General features: G+C 52.6%; 2 protein-coding genes across 3 annotated transcripts; one reads left to right on the top strand and one right to left on the bottom strand.

Moving 5' to 3' along the window:
- Window positions 1-684: 684 nt before the first annotated feature.
- Window positions 685-3,086, bottom strand: LOC311593750 (uncharacterized protein C20orf173 homolog). Its single transcript, XM_084775183.1, has 5 exons — window positions 3,042-3,086; window positions 2,435-2,757; window positions 2,069-2,226; window positions 1,842-1,991; window positions 685-1,689 (listed from the first exon to the last, which is right to left on the bottom strand). Exons 2-5 carry the CDS (start codon window positions 2,705-2,707, stop codon window positions 1,671-1,673), a joined length of 600 nt encoding a protein of 199 aa, XP_084631309.1. The 5' UTR covers window positions 2,708-2,757; window positions 3,042-3,086; the 3' UTR covers window positions 685-1,670.
- Window positions 3,087-6,582: 3,496 nt separating this feature from the next.
- On the top strand, window positions 6,583-18,809 carry ERGIC3 (ERGIC and golgi 3). Of its 2 annotated transcripts, XM_084775706.1 has the most exons (14): window positions 6,583-6,742; window positions 6,879-6,949; window positions 7,070-7,157; window positions 7,350-7,469; window positions 8,785-8,878; window positions 9,781-9,946; window positions 10,036-10,093; window positions 15,832-15,846; window positions 16,344-16,375; window positions 17,312-17,408; window positions 17,488-17,552; window positions 18,093-18,229; window positions 18,363-18,418; window positions 18,595-18,809. In XM_084775706.1, exons 1-14 carry the CDS (start codon window positions 6,655-6,657, stop codon window positions 18,672-18,674), a joined length of 1,167 nt encoding a protein of 388 aa, XP_084631832.1. In that variant the 5' UTR covers window positions 6,583-6,654; the 3' UTR covers window positions 18,675-18,809. The 2 variants fall into 2 exon arrangements, with proteins under 2 accessions (XP_084631832.1, XP_084631833.1); XM_084775707.1 differs by lacking the exon at window positions 15,832-15,846.
- The last annotated feature ends 170 nt before the right edge of the window (window positions 18,810-18,979 follow it).

Below are 18,979 nucleotides of genomic sequence, written 5' to 3'. Positions count from 1 at the left end.
CAAACTCAGAGCAATCCGCCTGCCTCTGCCTCCTGAGTGCTTGGATTAAAGGTGTGCTCCACCACACCCGGCACATGAACTTTGTTTTTCGACAGTTAAGTCCTTCACCTGTGTGTATGTCCATATGTCCACACATATATTGCATGTATTAGTGTCCTGTTTTGTCTTTTAGTATGTGTATTTTTTTGTAGACCATGCTGGCCTTGAACTCACAGAGATCCACCTGCCTCTGCCTCCCCTTGTCCTGGGATTGCAGGCGTGCACCACTGTGTCCAGCTTCTCTCCTGTGTCTTCCAAAATGAAAGGTTTTTGTCTTATAGGAAAATACTATACAACATTGAGCAAGGAAGTGCACACCTGTAATGCCAGGCATCAGAAGGCGGAGACAGGATCTGACCCTCCCTACACACTGTGCTTGTGGATAAGAGGACCAGACCAAGATTTTATTCAGTGCCAGACTGATCTCCCACCATTTTCCTTTTATCTTTACCCACGAGTATCTTCACAGTATGTAGCTGCTGTGATCCTCAAGCTCCGGCATTCAGGCCTCAGCTGGTTGTGGCTTGTGGACTGTGGTCTTGTCTGCCCATCTTAGCTGAAAAGCAATGTCCATATCTGCTTTCCTCGTCCATGTGCACAGGTCCTTTTGGGGCCTTCGGTCGGATTATTATTCTGTCGGTTAATAGGACACTTTGTTTCCTGTTCTGATCCAAATCCAGAGAGTGGCCTAGCATAAGGCAGGGATGTACGTGACAGCAGCCTGAGTCCTGTCCTCCCGCCCATGGTCCCCTCTCATCATCTCGTGCCAGGCTGTTGCCAGACCTGGGAGAGAGTAGAGCTTCCAGTCTCTGGGGAAGACAGACTCAGCACGGCGGCGTGATAAACACTCAGACTCTCCCTGACCTCAAAAAGAGCATCAATTAGCTGATGTGATCCCTGTTTCCCTCTGGGAAGGGAATTCCAGACAGAGGAGGGCTTGTGAAAAGACAAAAGGCAGCTGGGCGGTGGTGGCGCACACCTTTAATCCCAGCACTTGGGAGGCAGAGGCAGAAGGGTCTGTGAGTTCGAGGCCAGCCTTAATCTGTAGAGCGAGTTCCAGGACAGCCAGGGCTACACAGAGAAACCCTGTCTCAAAAACAAAACGAAAGAAGAGAGGAAGTGAAAGAAAGAGCAGAAGGCAGCTAGAATATTAAGGAACTGCATAGGGCTGGAGAGATGGCTCACTGGTTAAGAGCATTTGTTGGTCTTGCAGAGGACCTGGGTTTGGTTCTCCACACCCACACAGTGGCTCAGGACCATCCTTAACTCCATTTCCAAGGAATCAAACCCCTCTTCTGACCTCTGAGGGCACCAGGCATGAACATGGTATACATGCATACATGCAGCCAAAAAACTCATGCACATAAAATAATTTTTTAAAAAATAATAAAGTGTAGGAAAGGAGGGCAGAAGGCAGGGAAGAGTGAGGAATGCGTGTGGCCACAGATCCCAGGTGTGCGGTGAGTCCGTGCTGACCACGCAGACCAAACTGAACTCCAGTATTGGCCACTCCCCCTGCTTAGCCAGCTGGTGTTATAGTTGTGCCTGGAGTAGCCTGAGTCCTTACCCACAGCAAATGGGGCCACGTCTTTCTCCTTATCTTGCCTTTACTGTCTGGTGCCACTAGGGAATCAGACCATCTTCCAAAATCTATAGAAGAATTCAAGATGGTGACATTCTAGAAAGCTGAGACCTGAGAAAATCCCTCAGGGGCCCCTGGCAAGGCAGCGTAGGCTCCCCAGCATTCCTCCCATGGTCCCAGGGAGAACGTCCCATTGAAAATGTCCATCAGTCTCCATTACCTTGGCACTCGGGACACCAGATCAGCAAGTTGCAGTAACCACTGCTGCCTCCGGTAACCCTGGTGACTGGCATTCCTAGGACAGGTGAAGGGTCCCGTGGTTTGGCTCCTCGTCTCTGTCTCAGCGCTGTGGGCAAAGGCCTGACTCATCCTGGTAACAATGGCAAAAACTGACAGAACCTGGGGCAAGCCTGACCTCGGCCCGGCTGCCTTCTCCTCAGTACCCACCTGAAAGCCATGTAGAATTGCTTGGTATTGCTGAGGCCAGAGTTCCCTAGCATGGCACAGGGCACACAGTAGAGATCAAAATGGTGCACGAGGGGCCTAGAAATCACTCCTGATGACTTCTTCCACGCTTTTCCAAACTCGCTCACTGAGTTGATGCCCTGGCAACAGCACAAAGAGGAGGTGGGGTCTGTCTGGCACTAGCCATCAGTTCTGGGGGGCAGGGGCTGCAGGATGGGTGAGACCAGGAGCCAAGGTTGGAGAGGGGAGATGAGGCCAAGAGATAGGGTTTGGGCCAGAGGATGGGAGATGGACAAGGAGGCCTGGGGAGTGCAGTGAATGGTGCAGGGCCCAGTGCTGGCCACTGACCAGCCACCAGAGAGCCTTTGTCCTCCTCAAGTACCCCACGGTCTTCTCATAATATGCCTCAATCCACTTCCATTCTCCAGCTGTGTGGTGGCAGGTGGAACAGTTGGGAGTCCGTGAAGGGCAGCCATGCTCCCCAAGTGGGAAGGACAGGCAGTTACAGTGCTGTGGTCCCGTGTGTGCCCATTCCTGCTGGGGTGCCGATTCGTGTGTCAGATCCAGGTAGGGAGCCGTCAGCCACAAGACGAGCCCCCAGAAAGCCCAGCAGTGCCCCATGTCTGCCCAGACAATGGCTCATGTGGTGGTCAGCCAGCTGGCTTCTCCACCTGAAAGGACATAGGGCTGAGGCCACAGTGCCAGCGTCCCTTCATGCTGGCCTCCACAGTTCCCACCACCCCCAGCCCACTACCCCTCGCCCCCCCCACCATCTCACTCCCCCCACCCCCACCCTCCACCTCCCACCCCTATCCCCCATCCCCCACCCCTACCCTCCACCCCCACCCCTACCCTTCACCCCCACCCACCATCTCTACCCTCCCACCCTCCACCCCTCACCCCTACCCCTGGTCGTCTTCTAGCTTCAACCCTTCCCTCCAGTCCATTTCCTCACCCTCGGGGAGGATTCTGACCAGGCCTAGGGAAGATGCTAGAACAGACAGAGAGCATAAGTCTTGTCCTGAGTGCTCCCTACTGAAGGAAAGATTGGCTGTCGGTGCCACTCCAGTTACAAAAGAGCTTGTCACAAAGTCCTCGCTGACCACTGGACTGTACCCTGCCTGGGGAAAGTCATCAGGCTCTTTCTCTAATCTCTGAAAAGGGAGAGCCCAGAGGCGTGCACTGTCCTCAATCCTCGCTTCACTTTGATGTCTGAGAGCTCTCACCTGAACAAGCCTGACGCTAACCCTGTGGATTTCCCGAGAAGCCAACTCTTCCAAGACAGTCCTGTCAGTAAATGACCCCACCATCCCCCCGCTGCTATGGTTTCTGTGTGACCCTCAAAAGTTCTTACTCTGTCCTTTAAATTTTTTCAAATCAACACACAAAGTATTAGATATCATTACGATCCTTTCTCTTTTTCATTTTTTTCTAGCTTTATGTATGGCACCTCTCTGCAGCCCCTTAATAATACACATATACTGGGAGCTGGAGAGATGGCTCAGAGGTTAAGAGCACTGACTGCTCTTCCAAAGATCCTGAGTTCAATTCCCAGCAACCACATGGTGGCTCACAACCATCTACAGTGTGATCTGATGCCCTCTTCTGGCATGAAGACACACATGCAGGCAAATCCTGTATAAATAAATAAATACATCTTTTATTTTTAAAAAAGAAAAAGTAATACACACATACATATATATTTATACACATATATTAACAGTATCAAAGACTTCCCTGACAAAGGAAGCAACTGGAGCAATCTTTTTAAAGTGTTTACGCTTAGATTGTTTGTTTTTTGTTTTTGTTTTTGTTTTTTTTGTTTTGTTTTGTTTTGTTTTTTGGTTTTTCTAGACAGGGTTTCTCTGTGTAGCCTTGGCTGTCCTGGACTCACTTTGTAGACCAGGCTGGCCTCGAACTCACAGCGAACCGCCTGCCTCTGCCTCCCAAGTGCTGGGATTAAAGGCGTGCGCCACCACGCCTGGCCCTGTTTCTTCGTTTTTTGAGACAGGGTTTCTCTATGTTATCTTGGCTGGCCTGGACTCGCTTTGTAGACCAGGCTGGCCTCAAACTCACAGAGATCCACCTGCCTTTGCCTCCTGAGTGCTGTGATTAAAGGGGTGCGCCACCACACCCAGTTCCATTTAGATTGTTTGTATGTAAATTGTTTACACTGAGAGTGTGCATCTGTGCTTGTGTGTGTGGGCACAGGACAACCATGTGGGCTCTTGGAATTGTCAGGCTTAGTAACAAGCACGTCTACCCATTGAGTCATCTCACTAGCCCTGAAGAATATTTTCATTTGCTCAAAATAGCCAGCACTATTGATGTAAAACTCACCATTCAAAACCCAATATGCTAAACTTGATTTCCCTTATAATGTAGTTATTTTTTTCACACTAGTAATTAAACAAACAAGACCCAGATTTGGTACATATGTGTAAATACATATTTTTAAAAGTATACTTCAGCTTCTAGACAAGAACACTAAATTTGTCTCTATTTATTAAAAACCAGTTGCAGCCTGGCATAGTGGTGTAGCCTTTAATCCCAGCACTTGGGAGGCAGCAGCAGTCCCTGTGAGTTTGAGACCAGCCTTGTCTACATATGGAGTTTCAGACCAGCCAGAGCTCCACTGTTTCCAGAAACAACCATTTAAAGGCAGTTACACAGCTCAGTGAGATGGCTCAGTGGAAAAAGCCCTTCCACACGAGCTAATGACCTGAGTTTGATTCTGCCACTTGAAGCGAAGATTTGTCCTGAGCCACGGTCTGCAGCTTGCGCACATCCATCTTCAGGAAGCTGCTGGACAGCCAGGGAGGGCCATTCTGTTGCTGTGTCTGTGGATCAGCTGCTAGGCCCCAATACAGAGCTCTTCCCACAAAAGTTTATGTGTATGGTTGTGTTGTCTATATGTCTATGCAGTACCCATAAAGGCCAGAAGAGGATGGCAGATTCCTTGGAACTGGAGTTACTGATGGTTGGGGGACCCACCATAAGGGCATTGATTCCTGGGTCCTCTGAAAGAGCAGCCATGCTCTTAACTACTGAATCATCTCTCAAGCCCCTGCACCCATCTTTTTAAAACACAGGTTCTAAGGATCAGTCTCAGGTCAAATAATTTTGTATTTCATTTTTTCTGGAGTGAGGACTGACAATTTACTTTTACAGAACTGATCCCTATATATGGACATTTAGTTTGACTCCAGGGTTTTGCCTCTGAGATTGCTCCACCTGGTATGACTTTTGTTTGTTTAAAGATTTTTTTATTTAGTACATATGAGTGCTTTATCTGCATGTACACCTGCAGGCCAGAAGAGGGCATCAGATCACCGTGTGGTTGCTGGGAATTGAACTCGGTGCTCTTAACCTCTGATCCATTTCTCCAGGCCCAACTTTTGTTTGTTTTGAGATGGGTTCTCATAGCCCAGGCTAGCCTTGAACTGCCTTAAAATCCTGATCATCCTGCCTCTACTCCCTAAGTGTCAGGGTTACAAGTATTACCATGACTGGCCTCAGTTTTTTGTTTATTTTGTTTTAGAAACCTGGTCTCCCAACAGGCATGGTAATGCACGCCTTTAATCCCAGCACTCGGGAGGCAGAGGCAGGCAGATCGCTGTGCGTTTGAGGCCAGCCTGGTCTACAAAGTGAGTCTAGGACAGCCATGACTACACAGAGAAACCCTGTCTAGAAAAACCAAAAAAAAAAAAAAAAAAAGGCCGAGTGTGGTGGCTCACGCCTTTAATCCCAGCACTCGGGAGGCAGAGGCAGGCGGATCGCTGTGAGTTCGAGGCCAGCCTGGTCTACAATGCGAGTCCAGGACAGCCAAGGCCACACAGAGAAACCCTGTCTCGAAAAACCAAAAATAAATAAATAAATAAATAAAAAGAACCCCAGGGTACTTTGAGGTCCAGAAATACTTCCACTATTGATCAGTTTGGGAAAAAAGAAATGGAATTTAACACTCACTTCTTTTTAAATTAAGTGTGTGTGTGTGTGTGTGTGTGTGTGTGTGTGTGTGTGTGTGTGTGTCGCCATGGGTATGCCACGGCATTCGTGTGCAGGTCAGAGGACATTTTGCAAGAATCGGTTCTCTTCTTGTACGATATGGGGTTCTGGGAATCGAATTGCCAGTTAATACCCACCTCCCTGGCAGAGATTCTCATGCCTTAACTGTATTGGAAACACCTCGGAGCCGCCTTTGGACGTTCTAATGAGGGCAGCGGGAACCAATTACTTGCACTTAGAATGAATTCTGGTTAATGCTGCTGCACCTCCAGGTGAGGCACGTTGGGAGTAGAAGTGCTTACCACAGGTGCTGTCACTCCGCACTCAAGCACCGCCCTCTCTGATCCCGGCCCGCCCCCCTAGGGGCGCCGCCCAATCCGCGCCAGGGGGCGTGACAATGTCCTCAGGTCAGTCAACCTTTGCGGAGGAAGGTGAGGGGTGGAGCCCGCGTACCCACTACTACGCCTGCGCAAGATCGTGAGGGCGTGGCTCCGGCTCCAGGCCGGAAGCGGGAGGCTAGAGGGGCGGGCCGGCTGGTGTCCCCTTTCCGGCTGGTCCCCATGGAGGCGCTGGGGAAGCTGAAGCAGTTCGATGCCTACCCTAAGACTCTGGAGGACTTCCGGGTCAAGACCTGCGGGGGCGCCACGGGTAAGGTCTCGGCGCGGGAGGGGTTGCGGGGAGGGAGCTGCCCTCGCGTTTAGCCCGGGCTCCCGGACTCTCCCTGGCCTGCCAGAGGCTGAGGGGTGGTACACAGGCCATTCCAAATCTCGCTCCTGCCCTGCAGTGACCATCGTCAGTGGCCTTCTTATGCTCCTGCTGTTTCTGTCCGAGTTGCAGTATTATCTCACCACCGAGGTAAGGGGAGTGGCCTAGAACGTGGGCGGGGCTTGGCATTCTAAGGGTGAGAACCCTTGAAGGTGGGAGAAAGGGAGAAGAGGGGTAGGGCCAGATCTGACTGAGGTGATCTCGCTCCAGGTGCATCCTGAGCTCTACGTGGACAAGTCTCGGGGGGACAAACTGAAGATCAACATCGATGTTCTTTTTCCACACATGCCTTGTGCCTGTGAGTACCTGATTCCTGGGTGTACCAGGTACACTTAAGAGATTTACACCTCCTACCTTAGATCAGGGAGTGGATGCCAGGTCAACTGCATTCCCCTAGTCTAGTTCTAACTAGAGATACATCTTTCCCATCAAAGCTCAGCTCTCTGGGCCCCTACAGTCATAGTATACCTTAGCTTGCCTCTGTTTCCAGATTTGAGCATTGATGCCATGGACGTGGCTGGGGAGCAGCAGCTGGATGTCGAGCACAACCTGTTCAAGAAACGGCTAGACAAGGATGGCATCCCCGTGAGCTCAGAGGCTGAGCGGCATGGTAACCAAGGGAGGGGCTGGTAACCAAGGGAGGGGTCCAGGCCTTCCATCCTAGACCTGGGCAGACACTCACTGCCTTCTGGAAGTGGGGCTGTTGCAGGCTCAGTGACACATTAGACAGAAGTCAGCTGGCTGGCCTGGCGTTCCCCGGCTAGTAGGAGTGTGGGGTGAGTTGAGTGGGCACACTAAATGGAATAATACCCTAGGGGCCAGAGAGATGGCTCCGCGTTAAGAGCACAGCCCTGTACTTGGTTAGCGCTCTCTCGTTTGACCATGGGGTCTTCCTTAGTGAAAGCTTGCATGCTTTCCCGGCGCATTGCCCTTTGCAGCGTTAGGTGCTCTGAGGTGGTTAAGAGTGTAAGTTCTCCAGCAGCATTGCCTGGGCTCAGATCCAGCGGTCGTGCTGTCTGAGAGCGTCAACTATAAAGCAGTGGTAACCGGTAGTCCCCACACATGAGCTGAAGGCTCAGCTGCAGTACAGACGGTTCCCAGCCTAGGTCTTTTGGCGTTGTGGTGGTTTGAAAGCACACCCGTACAACCTTTTTGCTCCCCCGCTTTCAGTAGTGGAGTCGGTAAGTCACTCGAGATACTCTCAGCATTTCGTTAGGGAATAGTGTCCATGTCAGACCGTTTCCTCAGCTGTAGGCTCTGTAATCAGTCTGACGTGTTTAAAACAGGCTAGATTGCCGGGCGGTGGTGGCATGTGCCTTTAATCCCAGCACTTGGGAGGCAGAGGCAGGCCTGTGAACTCTGTGAGTCCAAAGCCAATCTGGTCTACAAAGCGAGTCTAGGACAGCGAGAGCTGTTACACAGAGAAACCTTGTCTCAAAAAAGAAAAGTTATGACAGTTTATCCATATGTAATGTCATTAGCACATAATCAGTAATACACAATACATACAATACATAAGTAATGTGTGTACAAATCTGGTATAGACTGCTCGCTTTCCAGACAGGGTCTCACTATATGTGTAGCTCTGACTGTCCTGGAACTCAGAGATCTTCCTGCCTCTGACTCTCAAGTGCTGGGATTAAAGGCGTGTACCACTACTCCAGCTCAGACCCATTTTCTTAAGAGTCTTATAGGGCTGACGGAAGCCACTGCGAGGTCACCTGTGTGATACTCAGCTCTCACTGCTGTCTTCGTATTAGTACTTAGTATGTGTACAGGGCGTAGCACCTGACCATCACGTCTGTTGTATAAATAGTAGCTCTGGTTCTTCTCAACTCAGTGGCTGAGGGACTTCTGTGGGATGAGGGCTGTGGATGCTGCTGTGTCTGCTTCATGCTGTGCTTCTGCCTCGGTCCTTCCCTTAGAGCTTGGGAAAGTCGAGGTGACAGTGTTCGACCCAGACTCCCTGGACCCCAATCGCTGTGAGAGCTGCTACGGTGCTGAGTCAGAAGACATCAAGTAAGCCGAACCCTGGGACGTGCGGCGGGGTTTTCACAGGAGCTGTGATTAGCCGGGGAAGATGGGACTGGTGCAGGTGATGATGGTTAACAGACAGGCCCGCTGACAGCGCACACTTAGGGGTAAGGCGGAAGTGGCTGCTGCCCTTCCGTCTAGAGAAGCAGTTCAGACCATCTCTGGGGTCCAGCTGCCAGGCTTCCAGTCCTAGCCACATCACGTCTCTGTGTACTAGATAGTAACATCCGCCTTGCAAAAAGTCACAGAAAGATTAAGTGTATGTTGTCCATAAAGCCCTGAAGTACAAGACCAAAGCTACATTATTAGGCCTCCTAGTGTGCTAACTGCTTTGTGGCTTCCCCAGCCCTGAGCCCTGAAAGAGAGACTCAGCAGGTATAGGAAGATTTACTTTTTAGAAAAACAGGGAGAGAAATTGGAAGAAGTGAGGCTGTTCTTACCATTCAGTGCTACATAGGCACAAGGCCCTGGAATCCACAGAAACGAACACACACACCACCACCATCATCATCATCATCATCATCATCATCATCATAATAATACACGTAGCCTAAGGTTTGCCATTTTAGCCGGGTTATTTTTGTTTGTTTTTGTTTTTGTTTTTTTTTTTGGTTTTTCGAGACAGTCTCTCTGTGTAGTCTTAGCTGTTCTGGACTAACTTTGTAGACCAGGCTGGCCTTGAACTCACAGCGATTCGCCTGTCTCTGCCTCCCGAGGGCTGGGATTAAAGGCGTGCGCCACCACCGCCCAGCTCATTTTAGCCGTTTTTATGTGTACAGTATTGTATGGCCGTCACTGCCTTCTGCAGCAGGCAGAACTGCTTTGGCTTTTTCCCCCAAGGGCAGCGGGGCCTCGCTCGCTCTCATCCCTTCGTCCCTCTGCTACAGGTGCTGTAACAGTTGTGAGGACGTGCGGGAGGCGTACCGCCGTCGGGGCTGGGCCTTCAAGAACCCGGACACTATCGAGCAGTGCCGACGGGAGGGCTTCAGCCAGAAGATGCAGGAGCAGAAGAACGAAGGGTGCCGCGTGTACGGCTTCTTGGAGGTCAACAAGGTACCAGGAGGGAAGGAGGCGAGGCCGCTGGGCTGAGCCAGGCCGGCTTCCACAGTGCATGTGGAGGATGAGAGCAACTGTCCCCACAGGTGGCTGGAAACTTCCACTTTGCTCCTGGAAAGAGCTTCCAACAGTCCCATGTGCATGGTGAGTGATCCAGGATCAGCTGGGGGAGGGGGGGCATTTAGGATTTAGGATTCCCTCTTGGCAGGTTGCTGTCTCCCTCAGGAAGCCAATGTACCCTAACTTTGAGCCAGAGTGCGCGAGCAGATTAGCACTGTGGTAAAGAGTGTGGGGGCAGGGCTGTCTCTCAGGTGGTAGCTTGCTTGCCCAGAGTCCCCAGCCTGTGTGGTGCAGGAGTTAGGGAGGATTACAGCACAGAGCCTGGTTTCAGTGCTGCTTTGTTTAGTGCTGGTAACCCGACCCCACGCCCCAAATCAGGTGACTGTGTGTGAGGCTTTGGGCAAGCAAAGCGGGATTGGAACTCAGATTCTGCGCCCTTGGCTGTGTTTGTGCTTTCGTCACTAGAAATTTAGTGTCACCTCTCCGCGTGCGCGTGTGTTAGTCACATGTAACCCTGCAGCAGTCAGTAGAGTCCCTGTACCCACCTGAGTGCAGCTGGATACGTTCAGACACACAGCTGGGCATGGTCCACCTGCCTCAATCCCAGCATTTGGAAGGCAGAAGGAGGAGGAGCAGTCAGCATCACCCTCACATACAGCATTTGAGACTAGCCTCAGCTACATGAGACCCTGGCTCAGCACCTCCTTCCACAAAAAGAGAAAAGAAAGAAAGAAAGAAGTAAGCTGGCTGGAGAGATGGCTTAGAGGTTAAGAGCACTCACTGCTCTTCCAGAGGCCCTGAGTTCAATTCCCAGCAACCACATGGTGGCTCACAGCCATCTATAATGAGATCTGGTGCCCTCATCTGGCCTGCAGGTATACATGCAGGCAAGCACTGTATACACAATAAATAAATCTTTTTAAAAAAAGAAAAAGAAAAAGAAGCAAACAGCATTTGAAGTATATAATATGTCTTCCTTTATTAAGTAATGTGGACCAAGCCAAGCGTGATATGGTCACATTTATTTATTTATTTATTTATTTATTTATTGTGGTTTCTGTTGTTGTTTTGAGACAGGGTTTTTCTATGTTATCTTGGCTGTCCTGGACTGGCTTTGTAGACCAGGCTGGCCTCAAACTCACGGTGATCTGCCTGCCTCTGTCTCCTTGAGTGCTGGGATCCGCCTATTTTTGTTTTTTCAAAATAGGGTTTCTCTGTGTACCCCTGGCTGTTTTGAAACTTGATCTATAGACCAGACTAGTTTAGAACTCACAGAAATCCACCTCCCTCTGTCTCCCAGTTGCTGGGATTAAAGGGATTAAGCAACCACCACCGCCTGGTTTAACTTTTGTTTGTTTGGGGTTTTTGTTGTTGTTGTTGTTTAACAAACGTATTTGTTTTTTGTTTTTTTTAAGATTTATTTATTATTTATACAGTATTCATACCAGAAGAGGGTGCCAGATCTCATTATAGATGGTTGTGAGCCACCATGTGGTTGCTGGGAATTGAACTCAGGACCTTTGGAAGAACAGACAGGATTCTTAACCTCTGAGCCATCTCTCCAGCCCTGGTTTTTTGTTTTTTGAGACAGGGTTTCTCTGTGTTGCCTTGGCTGTTCTGGACTCGCTTTGTAGACCAGGCTGGCCTCAAACTCACTGATACCTGCCTGCCTCTGCCTCCCAAGTGCTTGGATTAAAGGCATGTGCTACTTCACCCGGCAATATTTATTTATGTATGTTTTGTTGGCCAGGTACACTTGCAGGCCAGAAGAGGGCATCAGATCACATTATATGTGGTTGTGAGCTACCATGTGGTTGCTGGGAATTGAACTCATGACCTCTGGAAAAACAGCCAGTGCTTTTAACCACTGAGCTCACTTTTAATTCCAACAGTTTGGCGGCAAAGACAGACAGATCTCTGAGTATAAGACCAGCCTGGTCTACATGGTTAGTTTTAGGCTAGCTACTACTACACAGTGAGACCCTGTCTCTAAATAAATAAACAAATAACAGAACAATAATGTGAACTGAATCAAGGCAGAATAAAGACAGCAGAGGGCCAGTGTGCCTGCTGTGGAGTTAAGGTGGCTTAGGAAAGTCTGTAGGGTTACACCTGTGCAGAGACCTGAGCACAGTGAGGCAGCTGTCAGTGCTGGCACCTAGGGAGCACAGTAAGTCGAGAGACAGTACATGTAGATCCCAAAGGCCTTGGTGTGCTTGGCGGACACCAGGAACAGTAAAAGGGTGCAGAGAGTGAGCAGAGAGTGAGCTTGACTACGAGGTGAGGGAGGAGAGCTATGTAGGGCCAGAGGACCGGGCTTCTGTGCTCTGTGAGAAGCCAGGTAGGGCTTTCAGGATCGCGGCTGTGGTCTGCCTTCACCCTGAAACAGGAAGAAGGTGAAGCATGTGCTGCCGACCTCTGGTTCCGACATTCAGAGGGCAGCTGGGGATCTCTGAGTTTCAGGCCAGCCTGTGCTGCACAGTGAGGCCTTTCCCCTCCAACCCCTCCACCACCAAAAATTAAAGAAACTCGTGGTAAACGGCACCAATGGTGTGTGTGGAAGAAAATGAGAGCTCAGTGAGGAGGTCTGCAGTGACCAGCCCTGGCAACGGTGGTGGACTGTGGCTCAGAGTGGCATTTGGGTATGTTAACGGTAGGCTGACAAGTGTGACAGAGAGGGACAAAGGAGTCCAGGACAACTTCAGAGTTCTGTGCCTGAGTAGTGGGGCAGTTGGAGCTACCGTTTAGAGCTGAGGAAAACTCCGGGCTGTGTAGCTGTTTGGAAGTGTGGGTACAGAGTGTAGATGCTCCGCTTCTGACGCGTTCAGACGAGTAGCATTCTCATTTCCTAGGTCCTGGGGATACCAAGTAAGCGTTTGCCTGGACTTGAGGGAGAGCACTAGCTGGGAGACACCGGTGTTGAGCCTCCCACGTATTTAGAGCTCTTGCTGCAAGGGCCATGTGTTGGAGCAGACGGGAACTCAAAGGGCTGAGTACCACCATGTGTCCTGTGTGGTCGGTGGTCTCAGGACTGTAGCGGCGACTAGGGATGGCTGGTGAGCCCAGGGATGGGTGCTTCCGCACACTGAGCAAAAGCAGAGTGTGAGGTGTTAGTATAGTGGCCATTGGTGGCCCTGACAGAGCACAGCTGTGGCTAGGAAGTGTGGGAGCATGTTCTAAGAGTGTATTAGTGCACAGGTGCTCACAGTTGAAACTGTGCATGGTTGTCAGAGTAGAGAGGATGCCAACAGAGCTGATGGCTAGAGGGTGGAGGACAAGACCAAAGAGGAGAGAAGGAATGTCCAGGAACTGGTGGCCAGGCTATCAGAAGGCTCATGCCCAGGGCTGTGCAAAGTCACCACTAGCAGTGTCACTATGCTACTGGCCATCACCCTGTGAGAAGGGCAGAGTGATGCTAGCAATGGGAGCAGCAGTCTGGCAGGGCAGGCCTGGAGAAGAGGGCAGTCTAGTGCCTGGGCCTGTGGGCGGGCCAGCGGTGCAGTCAGGGAAGCAGGCTCCAGGCAGAAGTGGTCGGCCGTCTCCAGCTTCTCTGGCATAGGAAGCAGGGTCATTAGCTGAAGGCTGAGGAGGGGTGGAGGGGGTGGAGGGGGTGGAGAGGGAGGAGGGGGTGTAGGTTTATGAGAGGAACAGCGGGCATCTGTGGTTTCTGGGACGGGTAAAAGTGAGAACACTGCAGGGGTTTGTGGGCTTTCATGTTCCTCCACGCTGCACAGACAAGGGAGTCAATAAGTGCGTGAAGAGGCACTCCGAGGTGGGCCGCGGCGGAAGTGAGGACTCGGCTGCGGTGGGAGCAGAAGTGAGTGAGGAAGCAGGAGAGGCAGCAGAGCACAGGCCTTCGGTGTGGTGGCAAAGGGTAGTTGGATTGGGGTACTGGAGAGAGGGAAGGAAGAGGAGCAAGTGAGCAAGCTGGTGCCTGGAACATGAGATACTTGTGGTTGAAACTAGAGGGGGGTGTGGCCACTGCTGATGTCAGATTAGGGCATGACCAACAGCTGGTGGCCTGGGAGTGGCAGAGGGAGCAGGGATTGGGAGGACAGGGTGCTGAAAGGCTCAGCTGCCATCAAGGATGGACAGTCCTGGGGGTGCCTGGGGTATTTCCTGATTACACAGTAGGGGTGCTGTAATCTGCGTCAGCTGAGGACTGAGAGAGGATGGGACAGTGGTCTGCAAAGGGCAGGAAGAGCGGTGTCGGCGCCACGCCTGTAATCCCAGCACTCGGGAGGCAGAGGCAGGTGGATCTCTGAGTTTGAGGCCAGCCTGGTCTACAAAGGGAGTCCAGGACAGCCAAGGCTACACAGAGAAACCCTGTCTCAAAAAACCAAAAAAGAAAGAAAATGGCAGTAAGGAACTAGATGAAGTGGCCTGAGTGGGGATAGTATAGGAGACCAATAGGAATTGAGGGGTGGAAAGGAGGTGGAGCCTGGAAAAGAAAGCCAGGCTGTGGGGGGACACAGGAGAAGAGGCAGGTGTCACTGCTGCCTGTGGGTGGGTGGGGTGGGAGTTAGGGTCACCCTGGGAGATGGCCACCAGGAGCCCAGGGAGTGAGCCGGACCCAGCAGCCTGAGCTGCTCCGAGTGACTGGGTGAGCAGGTGTCAGGTCGGATGTGCCTGCGCAGGGGTGGGGGAAGTGGGGGGTTGGGGGAGGCAAGGGGAGCAGGTAGGGGGCCTGGAGGACCCCGCAGAGCTCTGGAGGAGGCTGAGTGAGGTGGATTTGTGAGACTACAGGAAGGTCCCAGTGTGTCCTTGTGTAAAGCTGTTGGCCAGGCCTTGCAGACCCTCGGGAGGTGGGGCTGGGATCCCGGCAGCATGCCTGCACCTCTGCGCATGTCTGCCCTCGTGAACCCCAGGGCAGCTGACTGAGTACAAGGACGCACATACACAAAGCTGCAGCGCCTGTGGCCACACATCTGCCGTGGAGTCCTCAGAGGAATTTTGTGTGTGAGGGGGGGCACACAGGTACTGGTTTCAAGACAGCTGTCCTGGAACTCTCTGTAGACCAGGCTGACCTCAACTCACAGAGATCCGACCCGTCTCTGCCTCCTGAGGGGGTTAAAGGTGTGTGCTACCACTGCCTGTCTCTCAGAGTACTTTTTGTTTTTGTTTTTCCAGACAGGGTTTCTCTGTGCAGCCCTGGCTATCCTGACTTGCTTTGTAGACCAAGCTGGTCTCCAACTCACAGAGCTCTGCCTGCCTCTGCCTCCTGAAATGCTGGGATTAAAAGCATGTGCCGCCACGCCTGGCTCTCTCAAAGTACCTGTTTTTGGTTGTTTGTTTGTCTGTTTGTTTCTCGAGACAGAGTTTCTTTGTGTAGGCTTAGCTGTCCTGGACTCACTTTGTAGACCAGGCTGGCCTCAAACTCACAGCCATCCACCTGCCTCTGCCTCCTGAGTGCTGGGATTAAAGCCGTGCGCCACCACACCCAGCTCCTCCAAGTACTTTTTAACGTCCTTGTTGATTGCAGGGTGAATGGTATGGGGTGGTTTGGTATCTTGTAAGGCTGACCAGGTAGTGCCCCTCTTGGATCCTCTGGGTCCTTAGGACAGTCCTCTGAAGAGAACAGTGCAGCCAAGCGCTCGGCCTGGGTTGTGAGGCTGTAGGTCTTTGGTTCTTAGGCCACCATTTTTGTGCTTAAGTCCTCTTCTGTGCCTCTTTGGTCACTGAAAAGATTTTTAGCTGGGGCTAGACCCTTGTGCTGAAGCAGGACTATCAGCCGTCCCTCCTCCCGTGGGTCTTACTCCATCAGTCTCACTGTGAAGCTCTGAACCTGTCTTCCTCCTCTCTCCTTCCTCCCCATGCTGCAGTACATGCTGTGGAGAGTAAGTGGCCCCGCCCCGGGGGGCCAAGCCCTCCTGGAATGGGGGAGGATGGGCTGGGTCTGGTGTGTGTCTCTGAGGTGGGGCTCCTCACAGCAGGGCAGTTGGGATAGAAGATGGGATGAAGTTGTTGTTTCCGGGAACCCATGGGATCCTGTGCGGAGTTCTGAGGGCAGAAGCCCAGGAGTAACGCTGATCCAGTTAGTGATTTGCCATTAACTCTAGTTAGTAGGTTTGTTTCCTGAGAGAAAAACCTGGCTTGGAGTCAGTGCCTGGAGCGCCCTCTGTCAAGGAAGAAAGTGTGAGGGTGTGAATTCTCCCCCAGGGCCAAGGCAGCCCCTGGCCAGCTGTCAGTTAAGCAGGGCCAGAGGTACCAAGGTGAGGGGGACTGGGGTCCAAGGAAAGCCAGGTGCGCCGTGCCCGCAGGGAGGAAGGCAGCCTGAGAAGAAGCCAGGCCCCTGCTCCTGCGCGCCTAGTGACGCTTTCTTCTTCTCTCCTAGTTCATGACCTGCAGACCTTTGGCCTTGACAATGTACGTACCACGGTGGACCCATGGAGGGTGGGTGGCTGGACACTGGCCGCCTCACGTGCTCCAGACTGAGGGCAGAGACGGGGTTGTGTGGTGCAGCCTCAAGAGAGGGAGCTCCAGAGCCAAGCCAGGAGAGAATGTGACATTTCTAGGAAGCCCAGGGCAGATGTAGCTGGCCAGGGCTAACCAAGTTGGCAGGACCAGAACACGTGCAACTCGGAGGCCACGCTAAGGATTCTACTCTTTCCTTTCAGAGTAGTTGTTTGCTCAACTTAACCAGACCTGGGACAGTCAGATTGGCATTTCTAAGTATCTCTCAAGAAATTGGGGGCCTGGCTTAGGCCTTTATCCCTGAGGTGTCGGGGCAGGACCAGGATCTTGCACGCATTCCTTGGCTGTTTGAAGTTGTAACTTCAACCCTGGAGCCCTAAGACGTGTGGACTGAGAAAGGAATTGCTAAGTGATCACTACAGGGAGTCCTTCCATTAACGCAATAGCCTCGCCCATCCAGGACTCCATCCCTGCCTTTCCCTTCTGCCTGGCAGCTCAGGCACCCCTCTCTGCTAGACAGCCGGAGGGGGGTAGGCACTGGCAGGCTCAGGCACCCCTCTCTGCTAGACAGCCGGAGGGGGGTAGGCACTGGCAGGCTCAGGCACCCCTCTCTGCTAGACAGCCGGAGGGGGGTAGGCACTGGCAGGCTCAGGCACCCTTCTCTGCTAGACAGCCGGAGGGGGGTAGGCACTGGCAGGCTCAGGCACCCCTCTCTGCTAGACAGCCGGAGGGGGGTAGGCACTGGCAGGCTCAGGCACCCCTCTCTGCTAGACAGCCGGAGGGGGGTAGGCACTGGCAGGCTCAGGCACCCCTCTCTGCTATTCTAGACAGTCGGGGGAGGGGGGCAGGTAGGGCATTGACAACTTCAGGCACTGATGTCCCTTGCAGATCAACATGACCCATTACATCAAGCACCTGTCATTTGGGGAGGACTACCCAGGCATTGTGAACCCCCTGGACCACACCAATGTCACTGCACCCCAAGGTACCATCCTGGGAGGTGGCCCCTTGTACCACCTAAGCCCTGTCTGGCACCCATGCCCTGTGCTTTCTTCTCCTCCCAGCCTCCATGATGTTCCAGTACTTTGTGAAGGTGGTACCCACAGTGTACATGAAAGTAGATGGGGAGGTGAGTCGAGGGAGCACAGGTGACAAACTCCAGCTTGTTGCCAAATCCTTTGTGGAGTTCTTCAGCCTGGGGAATCTTGCTCCCGTAAGATGGATGCAAAACTGAGGCCCAAAAGGTAACGATTTGCCCACTGCAGGCGCAGGTGTGACACCACTCAGTCTTCCTGCTTCTCACACTGCCTCAGACGACCTCGGGTGCTTACTGACCCCCACCGTCTGTCATTGGCCGGGGTTAGCAGGCCAAGCCCCCCTGGTCAGCTCTGTTCTGTAGAGCGGGATCACAAGGAAGTGAGTCCCAGCCTTAGGGTGCTGCCACTTGCGTCTTCTCACCCCTGGGCATCCCCAGCATGGTCAGGGCTCGGGGCAGCCCCCAGGCCTTACAGCACCAGTTACCAAGGTGGATCCTCATCCTGTCCCTTCACATCCTGTCCCTTCACATCCTGTCCCTTCGTGTAGCCACAGCCTCACAGGGGCAGGGCTCGGCACAGCAGCAAACCAGGTTATGAGCCCTACTCTGCCTCTCACTCCCTTCCTACCACAGGTGCTAAGGACAAACCAGTTCTCCGTGACCAGGCACGAGAAGGTTGTCAACGGGCTGCTGGGTGACCAGGGCCTGCCGGGGGTCTTCGTGCTCTACGAGCTCTCACCAATGATGGTGAAGCTGACGGAGAAACACAGGTGAGCTGTGCAGTGGGGTAGCCCAGGCTCTGGGCCTGTGAGCACAGGGCACTGCTGAGCTGTGCAGTGGGGTAGCCCAGGCTCTGGGCCTGTGAGCACAGGGCACTGCTGAGCCCTCCTGCTGCCTCCGCAGGTCCTTCACGCACTTCCTGACAGGCGTGTGCGCCATCATTGGAGGCATGTTTACAGGTAAGGAGCTCTGGGCGCATTTGAGGGTTCTGCACACCTGGCAGGGGCGCACTGCTGAGTGCCCTGTGCTTTGGCTGGGAAGAGGACACCTTCAGGGCCAAGGAAACGCCAGCCTGGCTAGTTAGGTGGCAAGGCAGGGCCACATGGGCCAGTGCTAGTCACAGTCTCTCTCCCAGTGGCCGGACTCATCGACTCACTTATCTACCACTCCGCTCGAGCCATCCAGAAGAAAATTGATCTAGGGAAGACGACATAGTTCCCTTCCTTCCCCGTCGTCCTGCCTTTCCTTCTTCCCCTGTGATTCTAGCCCCAGCCCCCTTTCTGCCCCATCCTCCTCTCCGCTTCACAGCCAGCCCCAGCCCTGAGTGATAAATGTGAATTGTGATAGTAACGATGCTCTCCGTGTCATTCCTGCAATCTGGCTGAGACGTGCCGTGGGAGCAGCCCCTGCTCTTAGCCGCATACTGAGGTCCACTGTGACGGACAGGCCACCGCTGGCTCTTTGGGAGTCCCACAGGTGCACCCTGTTTATATGGCCTTACACCAGACTGGCAGCCTGCT

Source organism: Acomys minous (genome assembly GCF_964271855.1).
Source record: "Acomys minous genome assembly, chromosome: 3".
In the NCBI taxonomy this organism is placed as follows: domain Eukaryota; kingdom Metazoa; phylum Chordata; class Mammalia; order Rodentia; family Muridae; genus Acomys; species Acomys minous.
The sequence above is the reverse complement of the archived record's forward strand: the minus strand, read 5'-3'. Positions and strand labels throughout refer to the sequence as shown.